We start from the raw sequence: 21,620 nt of genomic DNA on the forward strand, positions 1-21,620 counted from the left end.
GAGTTGTTCAGCACCTCCATAAAAACACTGGCACACATGCAGTCTCAATGACAGATTCACCTTCCAGGGAGGGAGAAAATTCAGCGTCCCTATTAGAGAAGGGTGGTGGATAAGAGAATTCTGAAATGTCTTTTAAAGAAGGATAAATTACTTACCTGTAATTCTGTTTCCTTAAATATGCGATTATCATGGGATTCCCACTCTTGGAAAATACATAGCTCAAGGGGTGTTTCAAATGGAAACAAAGAACCACACAGGCAGTGATAAAAGCCATATTAAGTAAGCCAGAATTTAGCTTTGTTGATGATTTCTTTGGAGGAAGGAGAGTAACCTCCAGACAAACATGAAGTATAAAACCAGAAAGACTTGAGGATGAGTTGAACAAAATAGCCATCTTGGCTAGCTCACAACAACAAAGTTCCTGAATTAAATAAAAACTTGAGGAGGTGGGAGAACTTGTGCTCCCTATTTTGAAAATAGGTTTTGTGAAAACTTAAAATGGAACCTATTCCTTTTCTGTAAGGTGAATCATCGCTAGAGTGCATACCTCTGTACACTGCAGCATCACTGGGGCTGGCAGGAAAAGATGCTTATGATATGAGGCAAACATGAATTAGGTGATGATAGTGAAGAATGCAATAGAAGTCTTCATACACTAAGAATTGGTATCCTGTAAACTAAGAGTTGCATGAACTCTGGTGCTTCTAATCTGTTTCAAGCAGAATTCTTCAGACTTAACTGCGTCTGAGAGTGTGGAGGAGGGCCTCGCTGGGAGAGGCCTGTGGCGTGAACAGTTTGTTGACAGGATGATAGGTTTATTAAGGTTGGAACACTAACACCACCTTGTGGATAAAACTTAAACGTTGTGATGAATCAGACTTATCCTTGTAAAATCTCATCTAAGGTGGGTTATTAGTACCTGAAACTTAGCAGTTCTTAGAGCTAAAGACACTGCCACTAGGAATAAGATCTGCCATGTAAGAAATTTGAACTTGCAGGTACTGAGTGGCTCAGCAGTTGTCATTAGCTTTGTCAGATGCTTTTTTACCGAGGCTGAAACAGTTCCCATATAGACCAGGCAGAGTTGGTCTTTGAATTGTACTCAGAAGTGACGAAATAGCAAGGCGGCAGTCCTTTTGTGTAGAACAAGAAAAGACCTCGTGCACTTGTTTGCACCCAGCTGTAAACCTTTTACATGCACAGTGGAGGGACTTGTAGCTTGATCTCATTTATTTGGAGGTCTTTGCCTTTTCATGAGCTGAGTTCTCAGAGACAGAGCTGCTAAGCTGGGGGCAGTGAGGTGCACTGGCTTTGATTGAGGATCTGAGGCTAGACTCTTTGCCTGATAAATTCATCTTTGGGTATCTGCCACAGAATTAGGAACCAGACTGCCTTGGCCCACGTGAGGCTGTTGGGTTATCGGATCCTTCCATTCCTCCTGAATTCTTTCCAGGACTGTTGCTACCTAAGTCACAGGTGGAAAGGCAGCGAGGAGTCTCCTTCCCGAGTGGAGAGCAGTGTTCCATGCTAAAACAGTCTCTTCCTAAAGCCAAGAATAAAAAACTGCACAGACAGCCTAAGACAGTGATCCCCAACCTTTTTTGTCTGGCGGGTGCCAGACAACGAGCCATAGAGGACTCTGGCGGCGGACGAGCATCTGCCGAAATGCCACCGACAAGCAGCAATGTCAATAGGCATTGCCGCCAAAATACCACTGACAAGCAGCGTCATCCAGAGGCATCGCTGCTGAAATGCCGCCGAAAATTGGCGGCATTTTGGCGACGACACCTCTGGATGACGCTGCTTGTCGGCAGCATTTTGGCAGATGCTCGTCCGCCGGACAGTACACGGGCGCACTTAGATGCCCCAGTGGGCGCCCTGTCACCCACGGGCACCGCGTTGGGGACCCCTGGCCTAAGAGATCCACGTCTGGTATTCCCACTGGAGGAAGATTTGATCCAGTACTCTCTGATTAAGAATTTACTCATGAGATTATATCATTAATGGACTCCAACTGTCTGCAGCCATGTTCTCCTTATACACAGTGCAGTGTGCTGATTGTCCATGTGAGTGAGGGCATCACTCTTTGGATTACCCAGTGTCTGAAAGTCCTTAGGGCACCGGGGACTGTCCTCCTCTCCAAAACATTGTATGTTCTCGTTAGCAAAGCTGCCAGGATCCCTGGGTATAGCATGTGTCTGTGTGGGCTCTGCAGCACAGGTGGACGCATCTGATCACTGTAATCTGAATGGGCAGCATTTGTAAACCCATTCCTAATTGGATATTTTCCCTTGACTGCCTGGGGGAACACCTTTTGCATCTGCTGGGGAAGAAGACTTCAATATACTTTAAATACAGTACCTAAACTAGGAAGGGCCCTGGCAGAAGTTCAGGAAAGAGAAGGATCCAGTAAGCTATAATAGCTTCACACTAGCCTATTAATCAGAGAGGCCTAGATGTTGTCTGCAGAGGTCCCAGTGATGCTTGCTTCCACAAGGATCTCTTGGATCAGAGATTTTTCTAATGCATGTGTTGGGTACTCCCAATGCATTTATGGCCATGGGACAACATTCATAGTATGGTTCAAGCAACTCATCACCCTTCCCCTTTGTTCGTTAGCATGAGGGAGGACACTGATCTGTCCACCACATCGACCACTTTCTACTACCCTCTCCTCAAGGCAGACTGCCTCAGCACAAGTGTTTTCTTAAGGCTCTTCCTTCAGTGTACTGGTGTAGGGAAGAGAAGTCCTCCCTGTCCTCCCATGACAGCTGTTCTAAGGTGTTCTTGGTGAAGCTCGGTCTCCACAGCTTGTGAACTTCAGTGCAAACCACGACACACACATCTACACCAGTCAGGTTGCAGTAAAAATTAAGCTGCTGGAGTCTGGCATGTGCACAACAGGCCAAGTGTGGAGTCTAAAACCATCAGTGTAGAGTATGTTTGAGGACAGTCTGAGGTGAGCAAGGCTGCCTGCCTCGAGAGGCTGCCAAGCAGAAGCACCAGAGAGACCTTTCATGGGGTTTGTGGTAGCCACGGCAGTGTTTCTATACAGAAAACAGAGAAATACCAGATCATTAACCCACAACGTATCACCCTCTGCAGTAGAACTGATGGGCAAGAAAATTGGTGCCAGTCAGCTTAAAATTCAGGGAAAATTCAGGAATAGATGGAAAACCGGTTAAAAGGGGCTCTATGATGGTGGCCAAGAGATCTCCTCAGTTGTCAGCAGTAATGAAGGAACTGACTGTTGGAGGCACCATGGGCCAGAATAGCTGACTGTGGCATTTCCCTGTGTGGCCCCTGTTCTCTGAATGGGCGGCTCATGCCAGGGAGCTCCCAGCATAAATAGGTTTGTTTTTAACCCTTAAATTGTAAAGCCAGTAAGCTTCTGTGTTTGCATTTCTGCCTGGCTAAAACCTGTGACTCTTTCTGATTGTTCTTGAGATTAGGGTATTGCAGTAGTAGGGAAACAGCCAGGTTTCCTTGAGGCCAGTATCGCTCTCCCCTAACTGTAAAAGTTTGTTGTAAGTCACGTTTTGATCTCTTGCTGAGTTTGTCTATTATCCTTTTCTCTACTGTAGGTGTGAAGCTTCAGAGCAGAAGCAAAAGGTACCCCTGGGAACACTGAAAAAGGACTTCAGATCACAAGAGGAGAAGCAGAAGCAGCTGACGGAGAAAATTCGCCAGCAGCAGGAGAAACTGGAGGCTCTGCAGGTGAATCTAGAGACCTAGAGCTGAGCGTGGTGGAGAGAATCTGAGCGGCCTCCTTGGGCAAATGAATTTTGCTGAGTTAAATGTCTTTCTGAACCCTCTCTCATTTTGTTATTTGTATTACCGTAGTGCTTAGGAGCCCTAGTCATGGATCAGGACCCCCTTGTGCTAGGCTCTGTACAAACCAAACAAAAAGACATTCACTCTCCCAAGGAACTTCCCACCTAAGTGTAAGACAAGACATCAGATAGATGCAGATAGATCACAGAGTACAAGGAGACAAGGACAATACTGGTCAGTATGATAGACAGTAGCCTCAGCATACCAACAGACTAGCCACTGTAACGTTTTTTGTAGGCATAATGGAAAAAGAGACTGTTAAGGAGTGTTTAGAAGGAGGTTAGTGCATTCGTTTGTGAATGTTTATGGGGAGCTCGTCCCACGTGTGAGGGTCAGCATAGGGGAAAGCATGAAGGTGCTTATTTGAAAATTTAATAATTGGACGATGGCGGCATCATGGACGAACTGGAGAACATATGCCGTGTAGAGTCCAAATCCTGTTCCTCACACCTCCTGGGTTTTATTTTAGTAAAAAAATGAGCAGCAGTAAAACAAAGTTCAACTCAGACTTCAGGCTTCACTTCTTTTTGGACTCCGCCCTGTGGACTACTCAGCCCCCAGCCTATGTCTTCTCTTTATTGGGCCGCTCCCCATTTTTTTTATGGTTAGATGAAGTAGTGAACCACCTGCCTTAGTGAGCCAGCAGTACCCGTTTAACATTCCCCAGCACGATCACCACCTGCTAACGGTGGGTTTCAGGGAACCTTTTAAAATGACCTTGTTCCTGTTCTTTTACCACAGAAAACTACTCCAATCCGGTCCCAAGCTGACCTGAAGAAATTGCCTCTGGAAGTGACCACCCGGCCTATCGTGGAGGTAAGTACCACAGCTCCTGTACGCTCCAGTACCATCCTGAACCATTCTGTGAGCCATTCCTGACTTTATTCTTCCTCTCTCCTGTGCACTCTCTTCTCCCAGGACTCCCAATCACTGAGCAGACCTCAACGCCCGCGATCTCCTCCTTTACCCGATGTAATTAAAAATGCTCCCAGCAGGCCGCCGCCGCCTCCCCCCAAGTCCATCAGCCAACTGCGAAAGGCTCCCCTGGCTCGGCCAGCCATCAACACCCCCAAACTGGCAAGTGTGCTATCCAGGGAGGAAGCTAGTACTTCCAGGACACAGCAGCAGATTGTGACTGTGGGAAAGTCAAACAGCACAGTTGTCAGGACTCCTGCCAAACCCATCCATGTGGGGAGGCCACCCCCCATGCTTCTGCAGAACTCCATGAGCCAGCGCGAGACTCCTAGCCCCAAAATTATAAAGACGCCGGTGCTGAAAAAACCTGTAGCACTCAAACCTCCCCAGGTGAGTCCGTTATTTGGTAGGATGGGAGATCATCAAAGCCCTACCCCTCAACCTGGACAAACCCAGTGTTTACCCAGCATCTTCCTCGCCTCCAGGCGTGAGAGACCCCTCCCCCCACACTCCATTAATTGCATAGGATGGAAGAACCGTACTGTGCTAGGTGAGAGCTCAATGATATATCCTCAGTAGGATCACTTGCACCAGCTGCTTCCTGTGAGACCCCAGTGATTGCCCTGCATGTGGTAGAAACATGGCAACAGGTGCATGGTGATGAAGGATACTGGTGGTGTTCGTGGCTATCCCTTGTGGCATGGGATGGATATATGTGTGATATGATGTGTGCTAGGACCTTCTGGAGAAAGTCTTGTGGTCAGATTTTTAAAATGGCTCAGCACTCAGCTGCTCCCATTGTTCTTAGCCGGACCCGTTGGGTGCTAGAGCTCTTGGTTTAAGTGGCTGTAGAGGCACTGAGCTCGTCTGAAAGCCTGCCCCCCTACCCCCTTGAAATGGATGGGTGCCACCAACCTTGAGATTCAGCCAGAAATCACTTGCTCTCAGCAGACCTCCAGCATCCGCAAGAGGACCATGGAGGATGGAGCTGAGGAGGAAGTGGAGCAGAAGAAGGAGAAAACGAAACGGGGCAAATTTGTGGTAGTGAAAGAGGAGAAGAAGGACTCAAACGAGGTGGTGGTTGAGGTGAGGATTGCAGTGAGTTCCCTCTGGCAGGAAAGGAGGTAGTGAGCTCTCATGATCTTCCTGGGAGATGGCTAACATGAGATCTTTATGCTTACAGCTCACAGACAGTGCAGGGGAGGAGGAGCTAGCAGATCTGAAAAGAGCCCAAAAAGGTGAGGAGCAAACCATTAAACTCAGTTACCATGTTTGTGCCAGAAGTGACCATGGTTTGCCCAACCCCAAGGAATTTACATATGGTTTAACTGATTGTGGCTAAGGTTGCTTTGACCACACTGAAACGTGGCCTGCTGGGACCTGTAATCTCTGGGCTGTACATTTATATTAATGGTGAAGGGGGATTTGGGCCTCATTGCATGAATCAGTGAGCTCTCCTGTTTGTAGCGTACTGCCGCAAAGAGTCAGCAGGGCTGTCTGTGGAGTGTAGCCCCCTCACTCGTTCCCAGGCAGTTCCTCCATTCCTGTTGTGGGTTGCAAGAAAAACTTCCACAAAGGGGAGTGACTCATGTCCCAGGACATGTGAAGGGTGGTGAAAACTAGATGGTTCTTCGAGTGATGGTCCCTGTATGTATTCCATATGTGCGTGTGCATGCATGCCATGCGCCTGAGCCTGGAAGCTTTCCTTAGCAGTGTCCGTTGACCCGCACATGTGTCTCCTTGTGCTCACAGCCAGGGATGGCAGGTTTATAGAAATTTTGGTGGTGGCCAGAACCTGCCCCCCCCCCAACTCCGCCCCCCCACCTGCCTAAGGCTCTGGGAGGGAGTTTGGGTCGGGGGAGGAGATCTGGGGTGCAGGCCCTGGGCTGGGGCAGCAAATTGGGGTGCAGGTGTGGCGGGAGGGGGTGCAGGCTCTGGGAGGGAGTTTGGGGGTGGGAGGGGGTGCAGGGGTGAGGGCTGGGGGGTGGGGCTGGGGATGAGTTTGGGAAGGGCTCAGGGCTAGGGTAGAGGGTAGGGTGCAGGGGGATGAAGGCTCTGGCTGGGGGTGTGGGCTCTGGGGTGGGGCAGGGCTGGGGATGAGTTTGGGGTGTAGGAAGGCTGCTCCAGGGCTGGGGCCAGAGAGGAGGACTCCCCCCAGCCCTCTCCCTGCTGGCAGCAGTGAGCTCTGGGGGAGAGACCCCCTTCTCCCTCCTGGCAGCACACTAACCCCACACCATTGTCACTGCACCCCCTCTCAGGTACAGGAAGCCTCCTCACCTCCCTTGTGGTGGTGGTGGGGGGGGGGGGCTTCCATCACATGTGCGCCTCCTCCCCTGCTGCTGCCCCTCACTGGGGTTGAGGGATGGGGCTTTCTCTTGCCCAGCGTGGGGCAGGAGCAGTGACTGTGGGCAGAGGGGGCTGTGCTGGTGGAGGGTCCCGCCGGAAGAGGGAAGGGTCCGAGGCAGAAGGGCAGGGTAAGGGCAGCCTGCCCTGCCACTGGCGGATGGGGAGCACTAGGACCCTGTGGCAGCAGTTGATGCTGGGAGCCAGCAGATCAGAGTCAGTGTGGAGCTGCAGGGGAGAGGCAGGGACACTCTGGGACCGGGGAGGTGTGCAGGGGCAACAAGTGGGAGCTGGGGGACACTTGGGGGAGGGGCGGGGGGGCATCAGGCGGGGCCGGGGGAGAGTCCCAGCCCCAAAACATTGGTGTAGCCGGGCCCCTGGGCCCTGAATATTGATGGCGCCCGGGCACCATGGGCCCATACAACTCGCCGCCCCTGCTCACAGCTGAGGGCATAATAGGTTGTGCGGGTTGGCGTCTCTCCAATTCCCTCTTATCACCGCATGGCCTGAGTAGGAACCCCTGTTCCTTTGCACTTTTAGCTTGACTAAGAGTGTGATCATGTCCATTTGTGTATCTAGTAGTTATAGATTGATTGATTGATTAGTAAGTTAGCAAGCATTAGTTTCTCTCTGTTTGGGGACCTTTCTTCCCCTGGGGCTATGCCCCGCATTCTGGGGTTTAAGAACTGTGTTTCCTGCCCGTGCTCCTTCTCTGTGAGCGACAAGCATCAGAGGTGCCTTTACAGCCTCGACGAGGCCCACATCGTAGCTTATTGCTCCATCTGTAAGTCTTTCCCACCCCACACCTGGGAAGAGCTTCACCTCTGTAAACTTAGGTTCATTCCCAGCAGAGGACTGAGGAAACATGAGCTTCCCTCCTGAAAAAGCTGTGCGACATGTGCTTTCAGCATCTGTCCGAACCCCCTAACGCCTACCCTTCTGTGTCTCAGACAAAGGGCTGCATGTGGAGGTACGAGTGAACAAGGAATGGTTCACAGGCCGTGTCACGGCTGTGGAGATGGGCAAGCATGCCATACGCTGGAAGGTGAAATTCGATTACGTACCTACAGACACCACACCAAGAGATCGCTGGTAATTAACCATTATCTTTGGCTCCAGAGCTCTGGAGATGCTCCCCCTTCAACAGGGAGGATGGGGGGGAACCCTGTTATATTTTCACGGGTGCTGAAGAGAGGAATAATCCATTCTTAGTTGGGAAGGTTGTGTACACGGGAATGTTTTGGAGAAAGCTGCTCTGTGATTGTGAAGGGAACAGGCATCTGTATGTGGGTGGTGGCCCTGGAAGAAGCGGTGTAGTCTAGGAGCTGTTGTCAGAGTGACAGGGTCTGGCTAGTCTGGAGAAGGCTGTATATGACTCCCTGCTACCCCCCCCTAGGGTAGAGAAGGGCAGTGAGGATGTACGGTTGATGAAGCCTCCCTCTCCAGAGCATCAGAGTCCAGACACACAGCAGGAAGAAGAGGAGGTTGTAGCTGAGCCTTCTACCTCAGACTGTGCCCGAATTGAGCCAGACACCACCGGTCCCAGCAGCAACCAGGAGACTGTGGATTTGCTAGTCCAGACACTCCGGTGGGTTTATTTGGTGCTCACAGCTGTTACCATTTCTGAGCATTTCAATCTCCAAACAAGACTTTAAACTCTACCTGTGGGTGCTTGTTTTCTCTTGGGTAGGAATTGTTTGCGGTACTTCTTACCTCCAAATTTCCCCATCTCCAAGAAGGAGCTGAGTTCCATGAGTTCAGAAGAATTGATGGCTTTTCCTCTGGTAAGTTCAGTGCTTCTCTTTCACACTAAACTTGTGCTGGGTCTACAAATGGAAAATTTTCAGATCCCGAGTTTCTCTGCTTTGGGAATAGAGGGGTCAAATGGATGTTTCTGGAGTGTTCATCCTCCTGAGGAAATGCGAACGCAACATTTATTTTACCAAATCAACGCTCTTCAGAGAAGATCTGTTGGGATGCCAAATGGTGAATGATCACAGAGTTCTGCTGATTTCTCCCCCTCCTCATCCCTCTGTCCATGGATGCAGTGTGAGCCAGCAAGTGCCTCTTTTGATCCACTGAGGGTCATGATGCTCAGGGTTAGAAATGCCAGGACTTTGTTGTCACAAGGCAACCTTAACTAGCCTGTGAAACAAAGCTTCTGGTTTTATTACTGAATTTTCCCAGGGTTTTTCCATCCATCTTTCTTCTTTTTTTTAATCAGGCAAATGAAGGCACAGTTTTTATAATGTAAAACAAATGGGATGGATGGTGATCAGATGCTGAAATAAAAGGAGTGATGTCCTTTTCAGCCGGTATCAAGTGGAGTGCCCCAAGAGTCGGTGCTGGGGCCGGTTTTATTCAATATCTTCATTAACGATCTGGAGGATGGTGTGAACTGCACCCTTAGCAAGTTTGCAGATGACACTAAACTGGAAGGAGTGGTTGATACGCTGGAGGGTAGGGATAGGATACCGAGGGACCTAGACAAATTAGAGGATTGGGCCAAAAGAAATATGATGAGGTTCAACAAGGACAAGTGCAGAGTCCTGCACTTAGGACGGAAGAATCCCATGCACTGCTACAGACTAGGGACCGAATGGCTGGGCAGCAGTTCTGCAGAAAAGGACCTAGGGGTTACGGTGGACGAAAAGCTGAATATGAGTCAACAGTGTGCCCTTGTTGCCAAGAAGGCTAATGGCATTTTGGGTTGTATAAGTAGGGGCATTTCCAGCAGATCGAGGGATGTGATCATTCCCCTCTACTCAACACTGGTGAGGCCTCATTTGGAGTACTGTGTCCAGTTTTGGGCCCCACACTACAAGAAGGATGTGGATAAATTGGAGAGAGTCCAGCGGAGGGCAACAAAAATGATTAGGGGGCTGGAGCACATGACTTATGAGGAGAGGCTGAGGGAACTGGGATTGTTTAGTCTGCAGAAGAGAAGAATGAGGGGGGATTTGATAGCTGCTTTCAACTACCTGAAAGGGGGTTCCAAAGAGGATGGATCTAGACTGTTCTCAGTGGTAGAAGATGACAGAACAAGGAGTAATGGTCTCAAGTTGCAGAGGGGGAGGTTTAGGTTGGACATTAGGAAAAACTTTTTCACTAGTAGGATGGTGAAGCACTGGAATGGGTTCCCTAGGGAGGTGGTGGAATCTCCTTCCTTAGAGGTTTTTAAGGTCAGGCTTGACAAAGCCCTGGCTGGGATGATTTAGTTGGGTTTGGTCCTGCTTTGAGCAGGGGGTTGGACTAGATACCTCCTGAGGTCCCTTCCCGCCCTGAGATTCTATGATTCTTTGCTAGGCAAATAACTTCATATTAGCTCTGCCTGGATGCTTCTACCAGTAAATCAGGGAGGAAACTACAATGGAGCAGGGTGTGTGGGACTCCTGTGGCCGCAGAGTGAGGAAGGATACGTGTTAGAGTCCATTTCTGAGCTTTGGGCGCTGCTCTTGGAGGAACAGGGCAGCCTATCTGCTAACTGTCTATGGTAAAATCCAGAAATGAACAGTGTAACTGGTGACTCTTTCTGTTTCCCAGGCAGTATCACAGGTTGGCATCTGGAGTCCCCTTCATTACTATGGGCAGATTGCAGCTGCTGGGGGAATTCTGCAGGGGTGGGGCTTTGGTGTTGCTTGATCTTGTCACAGCGTATTGACTCACTTTTTTGTCTACCCACAGAAAGAATATTTCAAACAGTACGAGATGGGTCTGCAGAACTTGTGCAATTCCTATCAGACTCGTGCTGACGCCCGGGCCAAAGTCTGTGAGGAAAACCTCCGCAGCTCAGAGAGAAAACTTAAGGAGACAGAGGAGAAACTGCAGAAGCTGAGGACTAATATTGTGGCACTTCTGCAGAAAGTGCAGGAGGTGGGTGAGACCCCAGGTGCAGACTAGAATGACTGAGTGCCACTGGATTGGGCCCAGCTGAGACGCTGGGGAAAGTTAGGACTTCACTTAGCCCACAACTTGATCACATTCCAGCTTTGTCTTTGGTCCTCAGTAACTCAGTGTTCTGTGTTGCAGGTGGGGTTAAATTCCCAGAGCCTGATTTTTCACTTTCTTGTAACTTGTGTGGGTGCGTGATGCTGCCCCTCGCGTGAGTGAGTGGGGAGTTCTAGTTTACACCCACTGTCCTCAGGTGTCAATTACTACACCAACAGCTAGGCAGAGGAGAGACATCCCTTGGCTTTGGCCTTCTCTGCCACCAGGGGCCACGTGTGCAGAAGAAGCCCTGTGCTCTGCTCCTGGGGAGAGGGAGTATTTCGTATGTCTCAGTAGCAATCCTTGGGACTGGTTAAGGAGTGGTGATGTGCTCTGGTGGGAATTTCTGCCCCGTTCTAAAGCAGGACGGTGTCTGATGTGGAAACTTGAATGTAGGGTTGTAAGGTGGGAGGGGAGCATCAGGGCTTCAATACAGTTTGGGTCCTGCTTGGCTATTAATGAGGCCACAGCTAGGAAAGCTGGCAGTGCTACCGGTAAGTATTCATCTGCAGTGTAAACGTGTGAAGTTCTTCACTCCTGGAATAGCAATGAGTGCTGCAGGCCAGGCTTGAGGGGGATTGACAGGAATGTTATGACAAGGGTTGCTGCAGAGTTCTCTGAAGAGAGAGATCACAGCATTTCTCTCCCTGCTTCCCATCCCCTGCCCCTGATGTATCTGCCGTAACATCTCTTCTTCATCAAGTGATGGTCCCGATTGTATTCCACTGAGGGTTTACGTGTGTGCCATGCATCCGGAGCTAGAGAATTTGAAAGTGGTGGTGTCAGTTGGCCCACACATGCGCCCTTGCTTTGCCTTATGGTTTTGTCTGAGGTGACAAAGGGCGAGGCAGACTGACCGCATCTGCAGTTCCTTCTCACCGCCACTTGGTCTGAGTCATACCTACTTAAAACGAAGAGTCAGAATTTTACATAGTTTGTTTTAGCCTAGTTTTTGCTGCTTTTACTGTAGTTTAGTGTCTAGTAGAAGTTTTTAGGCAATAAGAGACTGGGGAATCCATTCACCTGTCCCTCCATCCCAACCCAGCACCCATACCTGTTCTGGATTATACCGACGATGCCAGGGTTTAAGGTCTGTGTCTCCTGCCCATGCTTGTTCTCAGTCAGCAGCGAGCAACAGCGCTGCCTCTACTGCTTGGGAGAAGCCCACGTTTCATCCAGGTGTAGTATCTGCTTGTCCTTCCCAAGCCGTAACCAGGAAGGCGGGCTCTCTGCCTCAAGAAGCACCTTATGGAGGTCTCTGTGCAGCTGCAGTGAGATCCAGGCCAGGGCACCCCCGCTGTACATCAGCCTGAGAAACCCAAGAACGTGTCTCTGACCACGGAGATCGAGTCCAGTTCTGCTGGTACCAGTACTACGGACCCCATGCTGGGGCCTACCCAAGAGGCAAGGAAGCGTATGCACGGCAGTAAGTCTTCCTCCAGGCCCAAGGGGGATGATTCACCCTCCACGAGTTCCAGCCATAGAGAAGCAGTGTGTTCCCAGGCTCACAAGCATGACAAGAAATCACACAGGCCAGTACCGAGCACCGAGACGCACACACCTTCCGAGTCAGCCTGCCCTAAGTCAAGGGAACTGGCGGCTTTGAAACAGTCCTCTGCTCCAGCTCCACTTCCAGCTACGGAGCACATGCCACTGACTCTGGAGAGGTTGGAGATGGTGCTTGGGCCTCATGAACTCTTTGCTATAGGGGAAGCGAGGTCCCTAAGCCTTCCTCTACAGTCTGTGCCTAGGGAGGTACAATCTCCAACCCAGGACTTACCTCAGTCGAATTGTGCTTCTATCCTTTCCCCTATGGTTTATAGCAGGGGTTCTCAACCTTTTTCTTTCTGATGCCCCCACAACATGCTACAAAATCTCCACGGGCCACTTGTACCACAACTGTTTTTCTTCATATAAAATCTATGGCTGTCATTAAGGGATAGGAAGCAGGGTAATTGCCCAGTGGCCTATGCCACAAGCAGCACCATGAAACTAAGTTGCTCAGGCTTCAGCTTCAGCCCCAGGTGCTGGAGCTCAGGGCCCCGGGCTGCTGTCCTCCATGGTGGGGCTTCAGCTTTCTGCCCTGGGCCCTAGCAAGTCTAACGCCAGCCATGTTTGGTGGACCCCCTTAAACCAGCTTGTGGCCCCCCCAGGGGGCCCCGGACCCTGGTTGAGAACCACTGGTTTACAGGGTTCCAACAGTACCACTTTTGGAACCGAAATCCTAGTTTTCATCATCAGAGGATTTGGATGGAGCACAAGGGCCACCCATCCGCTACTGCCACTATGAGTTACTCAAAAGGGCCTGCAGCTTCATAGCAGTACCCTCCTCTCCCCCAGCAGAGAAGCCACTGGTAACCCACTCCATGGGGCCCTCTGCAGCATGTGCTGGATCGATCCTGTTGGCCGCACTGGAGGCACCCGTTTCTGAACATCCTTCAAGCCTCAGTACCGACCAGGGTGGCTCTACCAATCAACGATGCCACTCTTCAGCTGGCTGGAACTGGAACAGGCAGTTCAGGTGTCCCTCCCCCCACTGCCGTGTGCTACTTCTGCCTTTGAGCTGCTCCCGGGAGCCTCCTGCTTGCTGTGCAGGGGGTAGGGGGGAAGAGGGGTACTGATGTCAGGGGATCCCTTTCCCCCTGCTCCTGTACCCCACCTCCACAGAGCAGGGGGAACACACGACAGGGCTCAGGACAGAGGGAGCTTGCTGGCAGCAGCTGCTGTCTCAACGTTCTGATTTACTTAAAAAGGCAGTGTACTTAGAGTGGGGTCAGCGTACTTAAAGGGGCAATGCGTCTCTCTCTCTCTCTCTCTCTCTCTCTCTCTCTCTCTGTGTAAACCTAGAACCTAACCTCTCACCCCCCTTTACATTAATTCGTATGGGGAAATTAGATTTGCTTAACATCATTTTGCTTAAAGTAGCATTTTTCAAGAACATAACTACAAGGTTAAGCGAGGAGTTACTATACATATAGCTAAGGGGTCTGCGTTTCTATTTTCCCACTCACTCAATTCCCCGTGATCCAAGTGGCAATGGAATAGGCCAGGCAGCAGTACCCACACTGCACCCTGGCAGACGAGGGAAGCGACTGGACCTTCTGGGTTGCAAGGTCTTCTCATCAGCTAGCCTCCAATTTCAGATCTCGAACTACAAATATGACTTTCTCAACTACAGTAAATTGGAGGATTTTACTGACAAACTCCACCAGCAAGGTCAAGCCTGTTTCCAGGCTATCCTGGAGGAGCGCAAATTGGTCGTGAGAATGGCGCTGTGGCCGCAGCAGATCTCTCTTTGCACATGATGGCTTATGGGAATCGTTATGCGGGGGAAATCACAGCAACGTTCATCTGGTTTCCCCAGGGAGGTACAGAATACCATAGATGACCTCCCTTTCGATTAGTCTCGCCTGATTAACTAGAAGACCGACAATTCCCTCCACTCCCTCAAGGATTCCAGACCCATGCTACGATCTCTGGGTAACTACACACCTGCACCTGGCTGGCTGCTAACAGCACAATCCAGGGACAAGCTTTGAGCCTCAACCTCCAAGTTACTCAGATTACTTTCCTTCCCTGGGGGTGAGTGTAAATGTCGAAAAATCAACTCTGGTTCCTACACAGTCCCTGGATTTCATAGGGGCCTCCATCAGCATGGTCTCAACATGAGCCTACTTACTGAGGGACAGGTTCCAGACCGTGCAGGAACTCGTCGCCTGAGTAGTCAGTGGTCCTTCTGTTCCGAACAGGAATTGCCTATCCCCCTGGCCACATGGCAGCTTGCACATATGTGAGCTTCACTCACCTTCGACTTGGCCGTCTTTAGCTGTGGCTCCAGAGGGTCTATTCACCCATGCAACATACTATGGACTTTCTTCTGTCAGTCTCCCCAGAGGTGCTTTCCCCCCTCTGGTGGTGGATGGAGCTGAGCCAGGTCTGCACTGGGATGCCTTTCCTCCCATCCTTCCTGGACACAACGATCATCACGAACACATCACTTGCCAGATGGGGTGCCCACATGGGTGAGCACATGATGCAAAGGTCTTGAACCCCTTGGGAATCTAGAATGCACATCAATATACTAGGCTTCAGGTGGGGTAGAGAGAGACTCGCATTTCTTCCATCCATTCACTCTCATCATTTTCTCATCATGTCTGACTACACCACCACCGTTTATTACATCATCTAACAAGGGGGCATGAGGTCAGCTACCCTCTGTGTGGAAGCAGTTCATCTGTGGGATTGGTGCATTGCCCATAGGCTGCTGACAACAGGATCTTATCTTCTGGGGACTCAGAACATGACTGTTGACTCTCTCCGCAGAAAATACGTAGTCGATCACGATTGGGAGCTTCACAACACTGTCGTTAATGACATTTTCAGCCTGTGGGGGACTCCAACCAGGGACCTCCTTTCCTCTCACACCAATAGCAAGTTCAGTACATACTGCTCTGGGGGGGAAGGCTCTGAACCCATTCCCAAGGTGATGCCCTTGTCCTCCACTGGTCAGACCAGATCAATTACACCTTTCCCCCTCTACTGCTGCTGCCACAAGTCCCCCCACAAGATCCGAAGGGAGAAGACCACAATTATTCTGATCACCCATTTCTGGCCAGGCCCGTTCTGGTTTCCCCACCTTGTTTACCTGTCAGCTTCTCCGCTGCTTCCTCTGCCAACTTTCCTGGAGCTGATCACGCAACACGGCAGCAGGATCAGGCATCCTGATCCACAGATGCTTCACCTCAGAGCTTGGTTTTTGGATGGGCATCTTTGCTACAATGGGAATGTTCGTTGGCAGTACGTCATTGGAGATTTTTAAGAGCAGGTTAGACAAACACCTGTCAGGGGTGGTCTAGATCAGTGCTTCTCAAAGTGGTGGTCCGTGGACCAGTGCCGGTCCGTGAGCCATCAGCTGCCGGTCTGCGGCGAATGTCCTCATAAGAGCATCGAATAGGATAATATGGCATCGGTCCCTGGCACATTAGGGAAAAAAATTGCTGGTCCCCCACATCAGATATCTAGACCGGTGCTTCTCAAGCTAATACTTATTCCTGCTGTGAGTGCTGGGGTCTGGACTAGATCTCTCAAGGCCCTTCCAGTCCTATAATTCTAAGAGATCCTCTCAAGCAGTAGGACAGAAAACGTGGGGGAGTTGCATTGTATGTAAGAGAGCAGTATGACTGCCCAGAGCTCTGGTATGAAACTGCAGAAAAACCTAAGAGTCTCTGGATTAAGTTTAGAAGTGTGAGCAACAAGGGTGATGTCGTGGTGGGAGTCTGCTATAGACCACCAGACCAGGGGAGTAAGATGGACGAGGCTTTCTTCCGGCAACTAGCAGAAGTTATGAGATCGCAGGCCCTGGTTCTCATGGGAGACTTTAATCACCCTGATATCTGCCGAGAGAGCAGAGAGCAATACAGCAGTGCACAGACAATCCAGGAAGTTTTTGGAAAGTGTAGGGGACAATTTCCTGGTCCAAGTGCTGGAGGAACCAACTAGGGGCAGAGCTCTTCTTGACCTGCTGCTCACAAACAGAGAAGAGTTAGTAGGGGAAGCAAAAGTGGATGGGAACCTGGGAGGCAGTGACCATGAGATGGTCGAGTTCAGGATCCTGACACAAGGAAGAAAGGCGAGCAGCAGAATACGGACCCTGGACTTCAGAAAAGCAGACTTTGACTCCTTCATGGAGCTGATGGGCAGGATCCCCTGGGAGAATAACATGAGAGGCGCAGGAGTCCAGGAGAGCTGGCTGTATTTTAAAGAATCCTTATTGAGGTTGCAGGAACAAACCATCCCGATGTGTAGAAATAATAGTAAATATGGCAGGCAACCAGCTTGGCTTAACAGTGAAATCCTTGCTGATCTTAAACACAAAAAAGAAGCGTACAAGAAGTGGAAGCTTGGACAAATGACCAGGGAGGAGTATAAAAATATTGCTCAGGCATGCAGGAGTGAAATCAGGAAGGCCAAATCACACTTGGAGTTGCAGCTAGCAAGAGATGTTAAGAGTAACAAGAAGGGTTTCTTCAGGTATGTTAGCAACAAGAGGAAGGTCAAGGAAAGTGTGGGCCCCTTGCTGAATGAGGGAGGCAACCTAGTGACAGAGGATGTGGAAAAAGCTAATGTACTCAATGATTTTTTTGCCTCTGTCTTCACGAACAAGGTCAGCTCCCAGACTGCTGCACTGGGCAGCACGGCATGGGGAGGAGGTGACCAGCCCACTGTGGAGAAAGGTGGTTCGGAACTATTTAGAAAAGCTGGATGAGCACAAATCCATGGGGCCGGATGCGCTTCATCTGAGAGTGCTAAAGGTGTTGGCGGATGTGATTGCAGAGCCATTGGCCATTATCTTTGAAAATTCATGGCGATCGGGGGAGGTCCCGGATAACTGGGAAAAGGCTAATGTAGTGCCCATCTTTAAAAAGGGAAGGAGGAGGATCCGGGGAACTACAGGCCAGTGAGCCTAACCTCAGTCCCTGGAAAAATCATGGAGCAGGTCCTCAAGGAATCAATTCTGAAGCACTTAGAGGAGAGGAAAGTGATCAGGAACAGTCAGCATGGATTCACCAAGGGCAAGTCATGCCCGACTAACCTAATTGCTTTCTATGAGGAGATAACTGGGTCTGTGGATGAGGGGAAAGCAGTGGATGTGTTATTCCTTGACTTTAGCAAAGCTTTTGATACGGTCTCCCACAGTATTCTTGATGGCAAGTTAAAGTAGTATGGACTGGATGAATAGACTATAAGGTGGATAGAAAGCTGGCTAGATCGTCGGGCTCAACAGGTAGTGATCAATGGCTCCATGTCTAGTTGGCAGCCGGTTTCAAGTGGAGTGCCCCAAGGGTCAGTCCTGGGGCCGGTTTTGTTCAATATCTTCATTAATGATCTGGAAGATGGTGTGGACTGCACCCTCAGCAAGTTTGCGGGTGACACTAAACTGGGAGGAGTGGTTGATACGCTGGAGGGTAGGGATAGGATACAGAGGGACCTAGACAAATTAGAGGATTGGGCCAAAAGAAACCTGATGAGGTTCAAGTGCAGAGTCCTGCACTTAAGATAGAAGAATCCCATGCACGGCTACAGACTAGGGACCGAGTGGCTAGGCAGCAGTTCTGCAGAAAAGGACCTAGGGGTTACAGTGGACAAGAAGCTGGATATGAGTCAACAGTGTGCCCTTGTTGCCAAGAAGGCTAACAGCATTTTGGGCTGTATAAGTAGGGGCATTGCCAGCAGATTGAGGGACATGATCATTCCCCTCTATTCGACATTGGTGAGGCCTCATCTGGAGTACTGTGTCCAGTTTTGGGCCCCACGCCACAAGAAGAATGTTGAAAAATTGGAAAGAGTCCAGCGGAGGGCAACAAAAATGATTAGGGGGCTGGAGCACATGACTTATGAGGAGAGGCTGAGGGAACTGGGATTGTTTAGTTTGCAGAAGAGAAGAATGAGGGGGGATTTGATAGCTGCTTTCAACTACCTGAAAGGGGGTTCCAAAGAGGAGGGATCTAGACTGTTCTCAGTGGTAGAAGATGACAGAACAAGGAGTAATGGTCTCAAGTTGCAGTGGGGGAGGTCTAGGTTGGATATTAGAAAAAACTTTTTCACTAGTAGGGTGGTGAAGCACTGGAATGGGTTCCCTAGGGAGGTGGTGGATCTCCTTCCTTAGAGGTTTTTAAGGTCAGGCTTGACAAAGCCCTGGCTGGGATGATTTAGTTGGGGTTGGTCCTGCTTTGAGCAGGGGGTTGGACTAGACACCTCCTGAGGTCCCTTCCAACCCTAATATTCTGTGATTCTATGAAAGAGTCCACAAGGTATTCCTAGTGGGCCAAGTGGAAGCGCTACGCCTCCTGGGCCCAATAGAGGGGCCTTGTCCCTGAGGACTTCCCTCTCTTTTGGACTACCTCCTCTTCTTGGTGCCTTCCATCCCCCGCATTTCCCCCTGTGGAAGAGCACTCCCTATTTACTCATCCATTGACTACCAGGTTTTGAAAGGGTCTCCTCAGAACCTTCCCACCCATTTAACTTATTGCTCCCCAATGGGACCCCTCTACCTTGTTCTCTTGACATTTAATGAAATTGCCCTTCAAGCCACTGGCTTCATGTTACCTGTCTCTCCTTTCCATGAAGGTTGCCTTCCTGGGGCTATTACTTCCCATGAGAAGGATAAGTGAACTGGGGCAATGAGGGCGGATCCCCCTTTCACTGTGTTCCATAGTGACAAAGTTGCCCTGCGCCAGCATCCCAAGTTTCTGCAAAGGTTGTTTCTTGCTTTCATCTCAACCAACCCATGCACTTACCTGCTTTCTTGCCAAAGCCTTATGCCTCAGCAGCGGAGCGGCGCCTTCACTCCCTCAACCTCCGCAGGGCCTTGCCTTCTACCTGCAGAGGACAGTACCATTCAGGAAGTCCCCTAGACTGTTTGTTGCTGTTACTGAAAGGATTAAGGGGCAGGCAGTCTCCACACAGAGGATGTCTAAGTGGATTTCAGGGTGCATTATGCTCTGCTGTTGGTTATTGGGACAGCCTCCACTCCTTGTGGGAAGAGCCCATTCCACAAGAGCTCAAGCATCTACTACAGTCACCCTTCACAATGTACCACTTTCAGACATATGCAGGGCAGCCATGTGGAGTTCAGTACGAACCTTCTTTGCTCATTACACCTTGGTGCAAAACTCTGGGAGGGATGCCTTGTTCAGCGCAGCTGTCTTCCAGTCCACCATTCCATCCTCTTCCTTGCATCCTCCTCCAAATTAGGTACTGCTTGTTAATCACTCAGTGGAATACAGTAGGGACCATCGCTTGAAGAAGAGGAGGAGATTACTTACCTGCAACTGGAGGTTCTTCGAGATGTGGGCTCCCTATCTGTATTCCACTTCCCACCCTCCTTTCCCTCTGCTGCGCATCTGTTCCGTTTGTGGTGGAGAAGGAACGGAGGCTGTGGTCAGTCTGCCTTGCCTTTTATTGCCTTGGACAAAACCATGAGGCGAAGCAAGGGCACATGTGCATTCCAGCGAACACTACTACTTTCAAATTCTTGGCTCCCGACACACGGCGCATGTGTAAACTCTCAGTGGAATACAGATAAGAGACCATACATCTCGAAGAACGTCCCATTACAAGTAAGTAACCTCCTCTTGTGCCTTTGGTTTCAGGACATCGATATTAATACTGATGATGAGCTGGATGCATATATTGAGGATCTGATCACCAAGGGAGACTGAGCAGTCCAGACTCAGCACTGGCGAGCAGCATGGAGGAGTTGGTCCCTGTGATCTCTGAGATGTGGATTCCTGCAGTGGAGGGGACCCGAGCAGCGCATGAAAGGGGAGGGCCATTAGACTGTGTATTATATTGATGTGTCGGTGTACAAGCTGTTCTTGTGATTTTACATGCAAAAGACATTGGTGCTGTTGACAGGACAGTTTTTAACATTGTAGTTCTTCAACTCTCTTCCCTTTGTTTATAAATATTTATTTTTTAAAAGAAACAGGAACTGTGCCTGGTATGATGGGAGGTCAGCTATGTTGTGGGTGTTTGGTTTTTTTAGTACAGTAAAAATGCAAGAACCTTTTTCCTTTTGGGGTATGCTGGAGATCTATGCCCAGTTCTTGGCACTAGAACATCCTCTCCAGCACCTTGTAGCTGATACCTCTTCAGATAAAGAAGGGAAAAATCTAGCAACAACTTAATGGAAAAACCTACTCTGAGGCCTCGAGGGACTGAGCAGAAGCTGGATGGGACCTGGACCTCAGGACTATGGTAACTGGGCCAAAGGAGGCTCAGAGCTGGGGCTTCTACCTACACCAAGGGATCGGTGCACACATTCTCCATTGAGGGAGTGGGGTTTGAACCTTAAGGACTCTGTAGCTGAGCATGGTTGTGAGGTTTTCAAAGCCCTCATTACACAGCCATAGCATCAAACATGGGGAATGGGGCTCTGTTAGCAGGCCCAGGAAGCTTAGCTTTAATGGGTGGGGGTGGAAGAGGTTCATAGTGATGGGACTGAGCCTGCTGGGCTTCTGGTACCTTGTGATTTCTAAGGGCAGGGAAGTGCGAAGGTTGGAGTGCAAGGTTCCTACTACTTCTGCGGCCCCCTATTGCACGTTCGTCACCAGTGCTGCCATTGTGTGAGATGTGAGTTGCAAGGGGCAGATGGACTCCCTGACCAGCTCAAAATAAAGCTGATCCTTGTTCTAAGTGCCACTCCCTCTGCTCTTTCTTGCTTTGCTCCACTTGGACTCTTCCAGTTGTTTTTAAATAGAGCACTGGAAATGGAGCTGTTCCCCTTTTAGTAACTGGATGGCACCCGCAGCCCCAGCTCAGCAGCAGGGAAGAGCCCTAGCCTCTCTAAGGTAGGGGTTGGAGGCTGTATTTAAAAGTGGTGGGGGAGTGGTTCTCAACCAGAGCTCTAATCCCCCTGGGGGACCACGCGAAGGTTGCGGGGTCTGCCAAGCAGGGTCACGGTTAGCCACGCTGAAACCTGGGACAGAAAGCTATAGCCCCACCTCATAGGGCTGAAGCCCTGAGCCCTGCCAACCGGG

At 50.1% G+C, this 21,620-nt stretch overlaps 1 protein-coding gene across 3 annotated transcripts in view; it reads left to right on the forward strand.

Annotated features, from left to right (window-relative positions):
- The window catches only part of MORC2 (MORC family CW-type zinc finger 2), a 104,082-nt gene extending 82,806 nt beyond the window's left edge, over window positions 1–21,276 (forward strand). The window contains exons 17-26 of one of the 3 annotated variants that reach the window (XM_044990459.1): window positions 3,585–3,717; window positions 4,576–4,650; window positions 4,753–5,139; window positions 5,698–5,835; window positions 5,933–5,987; window positions 8,043–8,184; window positions 8,489–8,680; window positions 8,783–8,876; window positions 10,777–10,965; window positions 20,232–21,276. In XM_044990459.1, the coding sequence (XP_044846394.1) occupies window positions 3,585–3,717; window positions 4,576–4,650; window positions 4,753–5,139; window positions 5,698–5,835; window positions 5,933–5,987; window positions 8,043–8,184; window positions 8,489–8,680; window positions 8,783–8,876; window positions 10,777–10,965; window positions 20,232–20,300 (1,474 nt within the window). In that variant the 3' untranslated portion in view covers window positions 20,301–21,276. Of the gene's footprint in view, window positions 1–3,584; window positions 3,718–4,575; window positions 4,651–4,752; window positions 5,140–5,697; window positions 5,836–5,932; window positions 5,988–8,042; window positions 8,185–8,488; window positions 8,681–8,782; window positions 8,877–10,776; window positions 10,966–20,231 lie in introns of those variants that run through there. The other 2 variants (XM_044990460.1, XM_044990461.1) reach the window with 2 other exon arrangements.
- Window positions 21,277–21,620: the final 344 nt, after the last annotated feature.

This window comes from Mauremys mutica, chromosome 16 (genome assembly GCF_020497125.1).
Source record: "Mauremys mutica isolate MM-2020 ecotype Southern chromosome 16, ASM2049712v1, whole genome shotgun sequence".
Classification (NCBI taxonomy): Eukaryota; Metazoa; Chordata; order Testudines; family Geoemydidae; genus Mauremys; species Mauremys mutica.